Here is a 17,138-nt window from a genome sequence, read left to right on the forward strand (position 1 = left end):
AATTCCTCAAACGAGGCCTCTCAGCAGCGATTTCCTCTACCTGACACTTCATTACCCCACAGAGGAGTCACTGTAAGACTCACTCGGTCCCTCAGTAAAACACCTTCCGCGTCCCACCCCGAGCCACAGGGCCTGGGGACCCAGCGCTAACAGTCCCTCCCCTGATCCTCCCGAAGTGCGTCTGGGGCTCTTACTCCCTCCTAAAGCTGCAGAGCCCGTTGTCTCCTCCTCCCTCCCTCCTTCTGTCTCAGGCGAGGAGGGTGGTTTCTCTATTTCAAATGACAGCTCCAAAAAGGAGCCTAACTGTGCGTTTTAATGCCTCAGGTCGCTCTATCATGTGGCCACTGGGACTGCACTCGCTTCCCGAAAGAACTTCCATTTCGCACAACATTCAAGGAAATGGTTCGACTTAACCTACACGTGCACAGGGACATGCGTGTGTGCACAATATGTGCGTATGCATGTGCACACACATGTGCATGCATGTTTGTTTGCACATGTGCATGTTTGCGTGTGTGTGCTTGCATCCTGTACTCAGTACCGTGCACGCTGAAGAGCCCAGCGAGGACCCAGTGCCATCTGATGCCCCTGACGCCGGGACCTCCACCCACTCCATCTTTCGGAGCCGCCGTCCCCAGGGAAGTGCGTGTTAGGGAGTTTGCTCGGACTCTGTGAAGCCCCAGGTAGGACCTGCCAGCAGCTCAATCGCTGTCGAATGGAGGGCAGGGCATTTCCTCTCCTTAGTGCTCATGGGGCTTCGACAGAAAACCTGAAACTCGTTTACGGAAACAGGCACACGCCCGGAAGGGCTGCAGGTCATAAACGCGCTGGTCTGTGGGCCTGAACCCTCGCAACGTCCTTTCCAATCTCTCGCGTCCCCTCAGCGGAGCAGGCGCGGAAACCGTTTCTTCTCCTCGTTTCGCACACAGAGGACGCTGCGTCCCAGACCCGAGCCCGAGCCGCTGCTGCAGGGCCCGGCCCTCGGTCCCGACGTCCACCCTGGAGGGCGGCCTTGGGTTTCTCGACGGCGACGACCTGACTTGGGGCTTATTTTGTTTTTCCCTCATTTTTCTGGCCGGCTCTCACTTAGCGACATCGCTATGTTAGCTCAACGCCCAGCTTTTCAGGAAAAAGCTGGTGTCTGCGGCCCCTCAATGTTCTCATCAAGATTCAGAAACGGTGAAGATGGAAAAGTCACGTGTTTCTGAAGTCGGTTCCTGATCCTGATTCCCCAAGTGAGAAACGGGGCTCAGCTTCGCTGTGAGGCTCCCGATCGCTGCAGTCTCAGCGCAAAAATCCAGGACAGGGCCTTGCCGACCGCACCTTCTCAATGTCGCATCTTTTTAAAAATATTGACATACGTTTTTAATATATACTTGCATTGATTTCCGAGAAGGGAGAGGGAGATAGAAACATCCATGATGAGCGAGAATCATGGACCGGCTGCCTCCTGCACGCCCCCCACTGGGGATGGAGCCCGCAGCCCGGCCTGTGCCCCGACCGGGAATGGAACTGTGACCCGCCCCCTGCCCGGGTCCACAGGCCGCGGCGCCCACCTGATCTTGTTGAGGATGTCCACGCCCGACTGCTCCAGCAGGACGTTCTTCACGAAGGTGCGGGGCACGGAGAGCTTCTCGGAGCCGGCGCGGATCAGGTCCTGCCGGATGTGGGCCTTCCTCATCACGTGGGGGCACAGGCTCTCGGCCGCGTCCACCATGGACCCCAGCAGGGCCTGCAACGCAGCGCAGTGAGGGCGAGGCGACACAGGGCGCCTGTCGCCTCCCGCACTCAGCCTCCCGCGCTCTCCGTCACGTGTAACCACAGACGACAGGTTTTCCGAAAGCCAGCCCCCACTCTCTGCCTCGCACCAGACACGGATCATTCCCTCATCAGTGGGACCCGTCCTAGGTCATGGTCATGTGGAAATGTCCCATCAAAAACAAAATGGATAATACCTTAACCAATAAAGAAATTAAAGATAAAAAAAAATATATTGAGTTTTGGGCAGTGAACTAGGAAAGTTTGGTGTACTTTAGTTAAAGTACAAAACAGCACTTCTCATTTGAATAAATCATTAGTCCACATTAAAAAACACACAAAAAACCAAAATGGAGCCCTGGCCGGTGTGGCTCAATGGATAGAGCGTCAGCCTGCGGAATGCAGGGTCCCGGGTTCGACTCTAGTCGAGGCTATGTACCTCGGTTGCAGACTTCTCCCTGGCCGGGCCCTGGTCAGGGCGCCTGCAGGAGGCAACCAATCGATGTGTTTCTCTCACATCAATGTTTCTCTCTCTCTTCCGCTCTCCCTAAAATCAATGGGAAAATATCCTCGGGTGAGGATTAAAAAAAACAAAAAGGAATTGATAGGTTTTCTCAATCTCATCCTATAAGGAGTCATTCCAAAACGTATCAAGGAAGCTGAAAAGGCACAGTCGTCCATGTTTGCCACCCGTGTGTGTGGGTAGATAGGTGAACACACGCACACACACACACACACACACACACACACGGCCTATGCATGTGGGTAGATAGGTGAACACACGCATACACACACACACACACACGGCCTATGCGTGTGGGTGGATAGGTGAACACACACATACACACACACACACACACACACACACATGGCCTATGCGTGTGGGTGGATAGGTGAACACACACACACACACACACACACGGCCTATGCGTGTGGGTGGATAGGTGAGCACACACATACACACACACACACAAGGCCTATACACAGGAAGCCGTGCCCACGTTGTTCTCTGAAGGGACAGGAGGCACGAACCTTTAGTTGCTCGTCGACAACCCTTGTGACCTCCCCGGCCATGGACTCCAGCGTCTCCTGCACGGGGCTGGACAGCGGGCCGCCGGCTCCCGCCCAGGATGCACTGCCCACGTGGTACAAGTTCGGCAGCAGCTGGAAGGAAGGGAGAGGCTGTCCACAGCGACGGGACACGGCCTGAGCACCAGCATCCGGGGGCGAGTACGAGGGGGCGGTAAGGGCTGGCCGTGCCGATCGATGGCCCTTCGCACAGATGCCAACGGAGGCCCAGCTGGAGCCGCAGGGACCGCCTCCCTCGCGCCGGGTCCTCACGGGCCTGAGGGGACCTGCCTGAGCCCCAGGGCCCCTCCCGCTCGGGGCAGTCACTGTGGGGGGGACTCAGCAGAGGCGGGACCAGGTCCTCCCTGAGGGCTGACGGGGGCCATGCTCCCAGCGGCTGGCTCAGTGGGTGAGCACCACCTATGAACCAGGAGGTCAGGGTTCGATTCCTGGTCAGGGAAATGCCCAGGCTGGGGACTCCATCCCCCGTCGGGGGTGTGCAGGAGGCAGCTGATCTACGATGCTCTCGCATCACTGATGTTTCTCTCTCTCTCCCTTCCTCTCTGAAATCAATAAAAATATCTATTTTTTAAAAAGGAAGCTGGAACTATTTTCCAGCCCTGACGTTTAACACACCATTTTAGTGCCTAAGACGCCTGTGCAGCCCGAGCTGAAACTCACCGTCTTGGAGTTCTTGGCGTCCCGCATGAGCCGCTCGGCCGACCTCACGTCCTCCTGGACGGCCTCCCCCCCACAGCTGCGCAGGGAGTTGAGGTGATCTTGGACCTTCACGCACATCCTGTCGATCATCTGCCCGCACGGGGGAAGGACACCGCGGGCCGGCGGGAGGACACACAGCACAGTGAGGAGGCGCCTCGGCCCGGTCTTCCCCCCCCCCCCCCGGGAGCGCCTGGCAGGGAGCCCTCGGGCGGCCCTGGGCCCACCTGCTGGGTGGTGCTGGTGACGATGCCCTGCTGCAGGCGGTAGGCCTGCTCCTGCTGGTACTTCCTGGTCTCGTGGTTCCGGAGCAGGTAGTTTTCTATCTGGAAACAAAGCCCGTGCCTCTCAGGGTCACAGCGCGACCCCGTCAGGCGACACGGAGCCAGAGCACGAGCTCCACGCCCCCCCGCGCCCCGACCCCAGGACTGGGAGCGGTGCCTGCCTCACCGTGAAGCACTGCTCTTTTTAAAAATATATTGTTATTGATTTCAGAGAGGAAGGGAGAGGGAGAGAGAGAGAAACATCCACGATGAGAGAGTCATGGGTCGGCTGCCTCCTGCACGCCCCCCACTGGGGGTCGAGCCCGCAACCCGGGCCTGCGCCCCGACCGGAAAAGGAACCGTGACCTCCTGGGTCACAGGTCGACGCTCAGCCCGAGCCACGCCGGCCGGACTGAGGGAGGAACGGAACTCGTAGGAACCAGTCACTGTCACGGCTCAGGAGCTGACGCCGCTCCCTCCCCATCAGGCACTGTGCCCGCCGGGGTCCTGAGGACACAGGCCCATGTGAACAGCGCTTTGTAAGGACAAGAGCTGCTCGTATGCCGGACGTATGAACGCGATTCCGAGCGAATGTGCGTTCACAGTAACCCGGCTGCCGGCTCCTGTACCTTCTGCAGAGCCTCCTCCGTTTTCTCGGGGTTCGTCTTGAGGGCTTGGGCGGCGTCGTACATGGGGATTGGCATGAATCGCAGCGTGTAGTTCCTACGAAAAGGAGAAAGCCGTATTTATTTAAAAATAACTTCCTGCCTGGCCGGCAGGGCTCAGTGGTTGAGCATCGATCTAGGAACCAGGTTACAGTTCAATTCCCATCAGGGCACAGGCCTGGGTTGTGGGCTCGACCCCCGGTGTGGGGCGTGCAGGAGGCAGCCGACCCATGATTCTCTCACCACTGATGTTTCTCTCCCTCTCTCTCCCTTTGTCTCTGAAATCAACAAATACATATTTTATTTTCAGAAAAGAAAAGCAGTTGGAGTGGCTTCCTTCCCCCCCTCCCGTCGCCCTGAGAGCCACAGGTCTCGGCCCTCCAGTCACATCGGCCGAGCCCACAGGCCTGCGGTCCACCCACAGCATCTTCCCTCCAGGTATCAGCTTCCTCGCCCTCCGGGTGCAGAGCTGCCTTCACGGGACAGAAGGCAGCACCGTGGAGACAGACTGTGAGGCCGCGGGAGGAGGAAGCAGCGTTGGGCACGAGCCCACATACAGACTCACACCAGGCCACGCGTGAGACCAGCTCGGCCCTGCCTGCGAGTCCCAGCCACAGCTATGCCCACCACACCAGCGGCTCAGGGACACCCCGGGCTCAGGGACACCCCAGGGCTCAGGGACACTGTGGGGCTCAGGGACACCCCAGGGCTCAGGGATACCGTGGGGCTCAGGGACACCCCGGGCTCAGGGACACCGTGGGGCTCAGGGACACCCCGGGGCTCAGGGACACTGTGGGGCTCAGGGACACCCCGGGCTCAGGGACACTGTGGGGCTCAGGGACACCCCGGGCTCAGGGACACCGTGGGGCTCAGGAACACCCTGGGCTCAGGGACACCCCGGGCTCAGGGACACCGTGGGGCTCAGGGACACCCCGGGCTCAGGGACACCCCGGGCTCAGGGACACCCCGGGCTCAGGGACACCCCGGGGCTCAGGGACACCCCGGGCTCAGGGACACACCGGGGCTCAGGGACACCCCGCGGCTCAGGGACACCCCGGGGCTCAGGGACACCCGGGGCTCAGGGACACCGTGGGGCTCAGGGATACCCCGGGCTCAGGGACACCCCGGGGCTCAGGGACACCGTGGGGCTCAGGGACACCCGGGGCTCAGGGACACCGTGGGGCTCAGGGACACCCCGGGGCTCAGGGACACCCCAGGCTCAGGGACACCCCGGGGCTCAGGGACACCCCGGGGCTCAGGGACCCGGGTGTGACTGTTTCCCAGGAGGAATCCCCGAGCGCTCACTTCTCCATGGCCACGGCTATGTCCTGAAAGCCTTGAGCAGAGATGTTGTTCTTGTCCCAGATCACCGTCCTGTTTGGAAAGGAACCACACAGATAATGAGACACTCGGAGGGGAGGGACCAGGCCTCCCATGACGAGGAAGCTCTGTGGGCCCGTCTGGGTGCTTTCGGACGACGCGTCATGTGACCGAGGGGAATGGTCCTCGCTCGGAGCCATGGACCCGGCCCCTGGCTGGCTTCTCCTCAGTGGCAGGTTCGGGGAGGGGAGGCCAGGAGGCTGGGCTCACACCTGAGCGGAAGCCCCGTCACTCCTGCCGCCTCTCGGGCCCTGCCCACCAGCATTCACTGTCTGCCCCACTCGGTCATGTCAGCACCGACGTGAAAGGAGCCCCCACAGCTCTCGGCAGGCGCCCCCTCCAGCAGAAACCTCTCCCACAAAGGCTGGGGGGAATCACTGTCCACATCTGGGAGCAAGGCCAGCCGGCACAGCTCAGCGGTTGAGCGGCGACCTATGAACCAGGAGGTCCCGGTTCGATTCCCGGTCAGGGCACAGGCCCGGGTTGTGGGCTCCATCCCCGGGGGGGGGCGTGCAGGAGGCGGCTGGTACATGACACTCTCTCATCATGGATGTCTCTCTCTCTCTCCTTTCCTCTCTGAAATCAATACAAATATATTTTTAAAAATAAATAAATCTGGGAACACCCTCTCGGTATTTTGACAAAAGATAAAAACTGTCCCCCCCTCCTCCCCGCCCCCCACCCCCAGCCGCCGGGCGGCACCTGAGCTTGGTGTTGATCTGCAGCGCTTTGGCCAGCATCTTGGCGCCCATGTCGCCCATGGCGTTCCCGCTGATGTCCACTTTGGTCAGGGACGTGTTGCTGCCCAGGGCGTTGATGATGATGGTGACCTCGGTCTTGAGTTTGGAGTCGGCCAGGGACAGGGACTGCAGAGGCTGCGGGGGGACAGCGCACGGCTCGTCTCGGACGGAGAACCACTGGGAGGACCCGCTGTGCGGAGGCCTCCTCTGTAAACTCGGCCACGAGACGCTGGGAACACGGACGGGCACCTCCCCTTGAAGGAAAGCCGGGGCGACACCGAGAGGCCGGTGCCAGCTCTGAAAGGATGACATAACGAAGAGGCTACACAACATCTGAGCACCGTGGCCGGCAAACTGCGGCTTGCGAGCCACGTGCGGCTCTTTGGCCCCTTGAGTGTGGCTCTTCCCAAGCCTTAGGAGCACCCTAGTTAATAACAAGGTACCTACGTATACAGTTTAAGTTTAAAAAATTTGGCTCTCAAAAGAAATTTCCATCGTTGCACTGCTGATATTTGGCTCTGCTGACTAATGAGCTTGCCGACCACTGACTCAGACATTAAAGATGGGCTCAGGCCGGCAAGGGGCTCCGTGGCTGAGCATCGACCTGTGACCCAGGAGGTCAGTTCAGTTCCCGGTCGGGGCACAGGCCCGGGTGGCGGGCTCCATCCCCAGTGTGGGGCGTGCAGGAGGCGGCCGATCAATGCTTCTTTCTCATCACTGATGTCTCTCTCTTCCTTTCCCTTCCGCTCTGAAATCAATCATTTTTTTTTAAAGAGATGAGCTTAGGAGTCCATCTCTGTTCATTACAATCTTCCTTTAATTTATCATGAGTGGAATCAAGGGAAGAGCAAGTAAACTTTAAATGTCTCCTATCGCCGTGCCAAAGCCTAACGATTTATTCCATTTTTTTTCAAATGACAGAAAACGTGTGCCCAGAAATGACCTGGAAGCCTCTGACCATTAACCCGGAGGAAATAATGAGAACGGCAGCAGACATGAGGCGGGCGTTTTAGAGGAACCCTCACCGACTCTTCGTCCTGAATCATCTGCACTAAGCTGTCCAGCACGGGGGTCAGGTTTCTAAAGAGAACAAGAGGCGGCAGAGATCAGCCCGCGGGTCCAGGAGGCTGCGTCCGTCCCCGGCACAGCAACAGCCCAGAACTCTTACTTGGGTTTCATGTTGTTGAAGTTCTTGCCCAAGGCCAGGTGCCGTACGGACCTGTTCCTGCTGAGCCACACGATCAAGGTGGAGAGGTCGGACTCCAAGCCTGGGAGGAAGGGGCGAGGGTCAGGACGCGGCAGACGACGCTCAGTGGAACGCAATCCCGCTAGGGCAGCTCCCCGAGGGCCTGGGTCCTCGTCTCCACAAGGGAACGCTGTGCTCTCCCCCTGCCCTCTTACTTCCCAGGGATAAACCCCTACACTCATTCTCCAGCCCGGCCAGCGGGGCTCAGTGGCTGAGCAATGGACTGTGAACCAGGAGGTCCCGGTTCGATTCCCGGTTGGGCCACATGCCTGGGTTGCGGGCTCGGTCCCCAGTGTGGGGTGTGCAGGAGGCAGCCGATCAGTGATTCTCCTCATTGATGTTTCTCTCTCTCTCCCTCTCCCTTCCTCTCTGAAACCAATAAAAACATGGACACAGACAATGGGTGGGGGCAGTGAGGGCTTGGGGCATGGCTGGGCTGGAGGGGCCAATGCAGGGAGAAAGGGGGGTCTGTAATACTTTCAACAATAAAAATTAAAAAAAAACAAAAAACAAATCATCCTCCACAGTCCCTTGCACAGCCCGTGGGGAATGAGGTCAGCGGGGTTGGGAGTGGAGAACGGCAGGACTCCCACTCTCCCGTCCTGGTGAGACTCGGCGCTCTCCACCAGTGAGTGCGGTGTCTGTGCAAACTGCTCAGGCCGCGAGCATCCGCGGGAACACGCCAGGAACACGCTCCGGACACACATGCCAGGGCTCAACCTGATCTCCCTCCACCAAGAGCCCAGAGGCTGAGCTCTTCCTCTTGGGCCCGAGATTGTAACTGGCTTTTGTCTGTTCTGTGTGCGCCTTGATGTTGTTAATCCTTCCCCAAGGACATTTTTCCATTGATTTTTAGAGAGAATGGGTGGGAGGAGAGAGACGGAGAGGGGGCATTGATGTGAGAAAGACTGTCGATTGGTTGCCTCCTGTAAGCACCTGACCAGGGCCAGGGATCGTCTGCCACCCAAGTACCCAGGTACGTGCCCTTGACTGGAATCGAACCCGGGACCCTCAGTCCGAGAGCAGGCGCTCTACCCACGGAGCCACACCGGCCAGGGCTGAGCTTTTTCCTTTCCCGCCCAGACCTTGCACTGTGGGCTCCAGGATCAGCTCAGTGAGACCGGGGCACAGGTTTGTCCCATAAGTAAACTCCACTGTCAGATGTAAGAGGCCCAGCAGACCAGGCGGGCCACATCTCCACAGACGGATGCCGCCCAGGTTGGGACTCACCTGCTTCCGAGAACCCTCCACCCCCTCCCCGCGGCCGCTCACCGTTGTCAGAGATGTCCAAGCTGGTGATGTTGTGGATCTCGGCGATGCAGCCCTCCAACACCTGTGCGCCTCCTGACCTCAGCTGGACAGACAGACGGACACAAGGCACAGTCACCCGGGAGGCGTAGCCAAAACCTCAGACACGGGCGACACTCGTCACTGCTGCCGTCTCCCACTTCATGTCAAGCACAACCTTCAGAAAAGCAGCAAAGCAGCCCTGGCCAGTTGGCTCAGTGGACAGAGCGTCGGCTGCGGACTGCAGGGTCCTGGGTCTGATTCCAGCCCTGCGCCCGGGTGGCGGACTCGATCCCAGTGGGGGTGTGCAGGAGGCAGCGGACCAATGGTTCTCTCTCATCACTGGTGTTTCTATCTCACTCTCCCTCTCCCTTCCTCCCTGAAATTAATTAAAGTTACATTTAAAAATTAAAAATAAAGTATTTCCTAGTGTCCTTTTAAATTTTTGCAAAAACGCTGATTTACACTAGACTGGAAGCTAAAAAACAACAACAGGTTCTTCACAACCCACAGCTCTGAGGAGCACGGCTCCAGGTCCCAGCTCGGTAACACTCGCGTTAATGTGTGCACAGACGATGTCACAGTTAAAGCAAGAAATAATTTAGGCAAACACATCAAAGAAACGTAACTTGATTTTCAGAGCATGAAAAAGAACTGTGTGTCCGAGAATCTAACAAAGGTGGCCGAGTCTTTACAATTCTATTACTTGCTGTTGGTGACTTCTCTGTTGAGAAGTGAATTTTTTACAAGAAAACCTCTACTTTCTATAAAGTGCAGTGAAAACGTTTCATTTACAAATATGGAAACTCCAGGTGACATGTGAGCGCTCGACGCCATTTATTTTATAAAAACTCTTAACTAGATACCACCCGTGGCCTTTCCCCATAAAAGTCACATTTTCCAACTGTCACACGGACTCCTATCGGCGCAGGCTAGGAGCGGCCCGCCAGGTACTTACACAGAGGCCCAGCTGCCGGCAGCCGGGAGAGAAAACAAAACTGTTATCAGCTGTGAGTCGCTGAGAATCAAGAAGCTCACGTCTCTATCGATACACAATTTAAACCCGAAGAGTCAGAAAAAGACACTTCCAACTAAAGTGTGTCCCCGAGACAAAACTCAGACACGTGACTAGGAAAGCCACGGCTCTCCAGGTGCCAGGACCGTGGGCTACACGCCCCGGTTATCTGGGGCTGAAGGTCCCCCCGGCTGCAGCTCTCCCAGGGCTGCGAACGGACGGAAGTCCTTGAAATGCACGTGCCCTTCTCCTTCCGCGCTCTAGGTTCAAGCGCGTGGTGCCCCGTGGTCGCCTGCAGGGAAGGCTGTGTTCACTGTGTCTCCTAGAAGACGGAAGCCGCTGGGCAGAAAGTGGGATTATTTTTAATCGTGAAAAGCCCACGTGGATGCTCTGTGATGGGGCCCGTGGTGTTTGGATCAAACCCACAGAACGGAACCCGGACCTTCCCTGACGCGTGTCTCTGCTTTGGTGATGCTGGAGCCACAGCCTGAGCTCTTCCCAGGAAGAAGGCGAACGGGGCAGCCCCGGCCCCCTTACCTCGCAGCTGCTGAGGTCGAGGGAGACGGCCTTCAGGCTGCGGTTGCTGGTCAGGCTGAGCAGCAGCGCCCTGCGGAGGAACAGGCCAGGCCACACGTCACTGGGCAGGTTGGGGGCCCCCGAATGGAGCCCAGATGCACCCTGAATGGAGCCCGGAGGATGCCGGGGCCCGGGCCAGCCCAAGCACCACCTCCCTGTTGACAATGACACTGCTGCCCCGGCCGGTGGCTCGGTTGGTTGGAGGGTCGCCCTACACTCCCAAAGGTGGTGGGTCCGATTCCCTGGGCACACACCCAGGTTGCAGGTTCAATCCCTGGTCGGGGCACGTAAGGGAGGCAACAGATCGATGTTCAATCTCTCTCTCTCTCTCTCTCTCTCTCTCTCTCTCTTCCTCACTCCCTCTCTTCCTCCCTTCCACTCAATGTGCCCAGCCGGTGTGGCTCCGTGGTTGAGCGTTGACCTATGAACGAGGAGGTCCCGGGTTCGATTACCCGTTGGGGCACATAGCCGGGTTGCAGGCTCCACCCCCAGTAGGGGGTGTGCAGGAGGCAGCCCATCCATGATTCTCTCTCATCATTGATGTTTCTCTCTCTCTCCCTCTCCCTTCCTCTCTGAAATCAAGATGTATTTTTTTAAAATGAATCATTTCCTTCTGTGCCCCAAAGTGAAAAGACACCCGTCAGCCTCGTGGGCCTTGGGGATCTGCGTCTGCCCCTCCCCACACGCTGACACCCACCAGCGGGACTGGAACAGCTGCGGAGAAAACACGCAAACCACTCACTTTAAGGGCTCGGGCGCCAGCTTGGTGCCCGAGAGGTTGATGTGCGTCAGCGCCAGGGAACTGCTGAAAAACTGCCTGAAGGAGGGCGGCACCTCCTTCCCTTTCCTGAAAGACAGACACGGGTCACCTGGGGTCACCCCTGCAAGTCAGCACCCGACACCCAAAAGGCCAAACACGTGTTCACAGACTCTGAAATAACCCACAAATCAGCGATCTTTTCAGTAGAAATTTAAAGATAAAATAAAGAAGAAGAAAAAAATGACCCAGCCAGTGTGGCTCAGTGGTTGAATTGATCTATGAACCACAAGGTCAGGGTTCGATTCCCTGTCAGGGCACAGGCCCAGGTTGCAGGCTGAATCCCCATTGTGGGGCGTGCAGGAGGCGGCCGATCCAAGATCCTCTCTCACCACTGATATTTCTCTCTCCCTCCCTCTCCCTTTCTTTCTGAAATCAATAAAGAAACTATTTTTTAAAAAGAAACAAAATGTCCGTAAGCTAATTCAGTTAAAGGAAGGTCGTCCGAGAAGCTGAGCCGGGGGAAGCCCTCCCTGGGCCACAGTGCCTGTCCCAGGTGAGACGCCCCTCCTCGCTCAGTTCACGGCGGCCGGCCTCACGGACAAGAGCATCCCATTCGGGGGAGAGACCGGACACCTGACCCTCTGGGCCTGGTGCTCTGAGAACAGTGACCTCAGGCTCCTTCCTTCCCGAGAAACATCCGCCCGTTACCACGCCGTGGCCACAGCACAACACGCTTCCCTGAAAGAGAGCGCCCGCAGCACGCGGCCCTACCGGTGAGAGAAGACGGTGCGGGAGAGGTTGAGCACGGCCAGGTGCTGCAGGCAGCCTCGGAGCAGAGCCGCGCAGACCTGCGGGGCGAGGGCAGGGTGTCTCAGGGGCCGGGGCCGAGGGGCGCATCAGTGAGAAAGCCCTCAAACCTCCCCCAGCAAGGAAAGCCATTACCATGTCCAGGGCGCACTCAGTGCTGGATAAATCCAGGTGAGTAAGGGCGTTGGGCTGGGCCAGAAAACTGTACATGGGCTTGAAATCAAAAACAAGCAGCAAACACGTTAGGATCTAGAAACACACACACACACTCTGCAAGTTAATACTCAACATCAATTTGCCCAAATCTCCCAGAATCCTCCTCCAGTTTTCCCAAGAGAATTAGCAGAATTTCATATGTCATTATAGTGTCTTCCTTGGAGAAAAATAAATAAATAAAAATCCAAAGAGTTAAAATTATGCGTCAGCAAAAACAAGGCCGGTAGAAACTCGGCTGCAGCTCCCGTTGCCGCACGTGGCCCAGCTGCCTGGTTGGCTCCGTGTCATCATTCCGGAGCGGACGACCTTCCGTGGGGGACGCAGCCGCCTGGTGGCCGTCGCCGTGAACAGGGAGCAGGGACAGGACCGCGAATGTGACCCTGAACCACAGGAGGTCTCGGGCTCCCCTCTCTGTCCAACGCAACGACCTTCCCATCCCTGGTGACCGCCCAATCCAACGAGAGCCCTCGACAGTCCTGTTCACATTCTCGTTCTGAAGCTCCTGTGCAGCTAAGACACGTCGGGTCTCGGGGGGTCGCAAGGCCTAACGCCTCCCCTCACCCCGGCGCGACTTTAATTAAGGAAGGCTCTGAAACTTCCCATAAACACTTCCCGAGCTCAGGATGAAACGAGGCGAGGGCGCCCCGCTCAAGGAGACGGGGGCCACGGGCTAGAAAGCCCGTCAGACACTCCCCAGGCTCACGGGGCGCAGCGCTGGCCACGGCGGGCACCCACCGAGAGGTCGTCTCCGCGAAGGGCGTTCCCTGAGAGGTCCAGGTGCGTGAGGGTGGTGGCGGTCAGTGGGTTGGCACTGAGCGACTGAGAAAGGCAGTTCACCCCTGAAACAGCGAGAAGATTCGGCTCAATGTCCAGGAAACAAAATGAGACCTAGGCCCAGCCAATGTGGTTCAGTGGTTGAGCACTGACCTATGAACCAGGAGGTCAGGGTTCGAGTCCCAGGCAGGCCACAGGCCCGGGTTGGAGGCTCCTTCCCCAGCGGGGGGTGTGCAGGAGGCAGTCGATCAGTGACCCTCTCTCATCACTGACGTCTCTCTCTCCGCCCCCTTCCTCTCTGAAATCAAAGACAAGGAAACCAAGAGGGGCCCCAGGGGGCAGAGGGCCACGTGAGGGGAGCGCCGTCGGGAGGCAGGCCTGCGAGCCGGGCAGGGGCGGGGGCAGGGACTTAACCTGCCCTCCTTATCACGGCTCAGGGTCTGGGCGGGGTCACCAATGGGGAGCCCAGAACATTCTGCTCACTTGCTGGGGTCAGTAGAGGTCAGAGAATCGTAATCATTCTTCAGATCACAGGACATGGGCTATTACGAAGGGTTTTGTGTTTTTACTAAAACTCCAAGGTTCTCACTGTGTAATTTGGAAATATGGCTATTTCTAAATCGAGTATACTTTTCAAAATACATATATTTGATCGGCTGCCTTCTGCACACCCCACACTGGGGATCAGGCCCAGGGATGGAGCCGGCAACCCGGGCCTGAGCCCTGACCAGGAATCGAACCGTGACCTCGTGGTTCATAGGTCAACACTCAACCGCTGAGCCATGCCGGCCGGGCTAAATGGAATATACTTTTACAGATGATGTTGTTTCTAATTTTGCAGTAAATTCTTGGCTATCCCAGGCTGCCCCTGAAGAGAAACGAAAGGGGGCTTTATCCTTTGCCTCGGCCAGGACAAGGGCAGGGCCAGGCCCGCCGGAGCCCGGAGATGCTCGCTCCGCTCGCTCGGAGAGAAGACTGAGAGTTACAAGCAAGCGACGCCGGGGTGTGTCGGAAAAGTCCCGCAGCCACTGCTCAGCGCGAGTCCGCCCTTGGCGCGCAGAGGAACACTTCACTGAGGTTCGGGGAGGAACGTCGCGGCCATCCGCCCCGCGCTCATGAAGTGCGCACGAAATGTTTATACAAGCTGGGGTCGGGTCATGTAACAGCCCATCCTGTGCCCAGACAGTCCCGGAAGCTCAAGTCCAGGAGGAGGTCAGAGCTTCTTGAGGGTTCACTGCGACAGACCCTCGGATCCTGAAGGACAGCACCCCCCTCCTCCAGGACAGCATGGGCTCCGGGACCCCAGCCACTTGTCAGCCTCCCGCAGCCGGGCCAGCGAGAGGCAGTGAGAGCAGAGAGGCTCTGGCCCTGAGAGGCACAGATCTGACTAGCCTGTCAGATCAGGAACCTGCAAAGGCCGAGGAGAGCTTGCTGTCTGGAGGCAACACCTGTGATGTTTAAACGGGTGGGGAACGTCCGGCCCGCGGGCCATAGAAGTCACGAGAAATCATTTGGCCTGGCTCTGCCCAGGGGTGAGTTAATTAAATAATTTGACCAAACAGAGCAGGTAATTTTTAAGTTGATCATTTTGTATGGCCCACGAATGATGTTATAAATATCCAAATGGGCCTGGCTGGCTTGGCCCAGAGGTTGAGTGTCAACCTATAAACCAGGAGGTCACAGTTCGATTCCCGGTCAGCGCACATGCCCAGGTTGCGGGCTCCACCCCCAGTGTGGGGAGTGTAGGAGGCAGCCGATCAGTGATTCTCTCTCATCACTGATGTTTCTATTTCTCTCTCCCTCTCCCTTCCTCTCTGAAATCAATAAAAATAAAATTAAAATAAAAATATAAATATCCACATGGCCCCTGGCAGACAGAAGGTTCCCACGCCTGTGTGAATGGCCAGCCTCCTGCAGCCGCCCTGCTGCTGGGACTGTTCATATATGTTCCGTAACGGAACAACTGAGTCCAAAACATACAGAGAACACCAGACTCTCATCAAGAAAACCATGCAAAACCATGTCCTCAGTGAGGTCTGACAACCTTAACAAATAAATTCCAAAAAGGAACAGGTCGGATTGGTCTCCACAGCACAACGCCCCCTTGGCAGGCGCCGGCACTTGGCGGGCGGCCAACATCTGCCCGACTCCGGGAGCCTCGCGCCCAGTGTCATGCCGCTGGCAGGACAAGGCTCCCCGCCCCCTCCCGAGGCCCCTCCACGGGAGGCCGGGCCCCTGAGCACAGGAGCAGCAGGAAATCCAAACACACAGGATGGAAGGAGCCAGGCCCGCTCCCAGCCCCACTGAGCGCAGATCGCCGCGCCGCATGGGGTGCCCGGTGGGCCGGGTGCTCCAGTGCGTTAGCGCTGGAGGCTGTGCAGCTGGAGCGAGGGCGGCAGATGGCCCGCGCCCAGGCCTGGCAGCCGGCAGGACAGGCCCCAGGAGCCTGCGAACCGTCCTCCCGCCAACTTCAAAGGGGTGGCGTGAGGAGGTGAAGAAAACAATCTCTCTTGAATTAGGGGCTAGACTATCCATCTTTCCTGGAACTGAAATACAAATGCCGGGCAAATTGCACAAAAAGCTTACAAGGACCGCTTCATCCAAGTTATTCTGAAGCTGCAAGAACAAGGAACGCTTTTAAAAACTGTTTTGTCCGGCCAGCGTGACTCAGTGGTTGAGCGTCTACCTATGAACCAGGAGGTCAGGGTTCGATTCCTGCTCAGGGCACAGGCCCGGGTTGTGGGCTCGATCCCCAGAAGGGGGCGTGCAGGAGGCAGCTGATGGATGATTCTCTCTCATTGATGATGTTTCTATCCCTCTCTCCCTCTCCCTTCCTCTCTGAAATCAATAAAAAACTATCTTTAAAAATATGTAAGCAGGGAGGTTGCTGCTGATACGGCCGTCGTGCTGAGCGCTGGAGAAGTGGTCCGAGTCACTCAGGAAACAAAGGGAAGTAGGAAAAGTGCACACGCACATCAACATCTGGCCTCCTGATTGTGAAAATGCGATGTGTGCCACAAACACTGCCTCTGTAATCAGTCAGTGTGTACACATCTCGGGGGACACCCTGTATTTTACTTTATTTTATTAGTCTTTTAATCCTCACCCGAGGATAGTTTTCATTGATTTTTAGAGAGCGAGGAAGGAAGGGGAGAGAGATAGAGAAAGAGAGAGAGAGAGAGAAACGTGGATTGGTTGCCTCCCATATGTGCCCCAACCAGGGACTGGACCCAAAACCCAGGTATATGTGCCCTGACTGGGAACTGAACCTGCAACCTGTGGTGTACGGGACGCGCTCCAACCGAGCCCCCGGCCAGGCGGTAACACGTATATTTAAATGCAGACATAGGACTGAGTAATGATTCTAACTATTTAAGGTAGAGAACATCACAGACATAAAGTTAATAAGATATACAGTACCTTTAGGTGACAATGAGGTTTTAGATAAATTTAAATGTTTTAATCCCTTTGGGAGTTTGGCAAATTGAACACTTAAAGAGGACACACCTGAGAAAGGAAAGAAGAAAAGGGGATTATGAGAATTTTCATGTTGGTGCAAAAATCTGCTTCTGAGTTCTTCAATAAATCCTTAGCAACGCTCCCCTCGATGGAGATTTCTATAAGTATTTTCCACTCCGTTGGATGCCCTGTGGATTCCCAGCCACCCGTTCAGGGGCGGCCAACAGTGAGCATTCCCACCAAGGGGTGTGAGAGCCAGGAGCCGACGAGAGCAAAAGCAGCCCTTAGAACGTAACACAGCCCGGCCGGCGCAGCTCAGGGGTTGAGCATCGACCTATAAACCAAGAGGCATGGGTTTGATTCCTGTTCAGGGTACATGCCCGGGTCCCGGGCTCGATCCCCAGTGT

General features: G+C 57.1%; 1 protein-coding gene across 1 annotated transcript in view; it reads right to left on the reverse strand.

The window, feature by feature from the left end:
* CARMIL1 (capping protein regulator and myosin 1 linker 1) overlaps window positions 1–17,138 on the reverse strand; it is an 80,241-nt gene that overhangs the window by 18,267 nt on the left and 44,836 nt on the right. Inside the window, exons 12-27 of the mRNA XM_081111946.1 lie at window positions 16,693–16,779; window positions 13,234–13,337; window positions 12,418–12,495; window positions 12,247–12,323; window positions 11,458–11,562; window positions 10,677–10,746; window positions 9,110–9,191; window positions 7,760–7,859; window positions 7,617–7,671; window positions 6,554–6,726; window positions 5,777–5,845; window positions 4,436–4,529; window positions 3,771–3,869; window positions 3,508–3,636; window positions 2,791–2,922; window positions 1,557–1,732 (exon numbers count right to left, since the gene is read on the reverse strand). Of these exons, the coding sequence (XP_080968072.1) occupies window positions 1,557–1,732; window positions 2,791–2,922; window positions 3,508–3,636; window positions 3,771–3,869; window positions 4,436–4,529; window positions 5,777–5,845; window positions 6,554–6,726; window positions 7,617–7,671; window positions 7,760–7,859; window positions 9,110–9,191; window positions 10,677–10,746; window positions 11,458–11,562; window positions 12,247–12,323; window positions 12,418–12,495; window positions 13,234–13,337; window positions 16,693–16,779 (1,630 nt within the window). The remainder of the gene's footprint in view (window positions 1–1,556; window positions 1,733–2,790; window positions 2,923–3,507; window positions 3,637–3,770; window positions 3,870–4,435; window positions 4,530–5,776; window positions 5,846–6,553; window positions 6,727–7,616; window positions 7,672–7,759; window positions 7,860–9,109; window positions 9,192–10,676; window positions 10,747–11,457; window positions 11,563–12,246; window positions 12,324–12,417; window positions 12,496–13,233; window positions 13,338–16,692; window positions 16,780–17,138) is intronic.

This window comes from Myotis nattereri, assembly GCF_964212035.1.
Source record: "Myotis nattereri genome assembly, chromosome: 18".
NCBI lineage: Eukaryota > Metazoa > Chordata > Mammalia > Chiroptera > Vespertilionidae > Myotis > Myotis nattereri.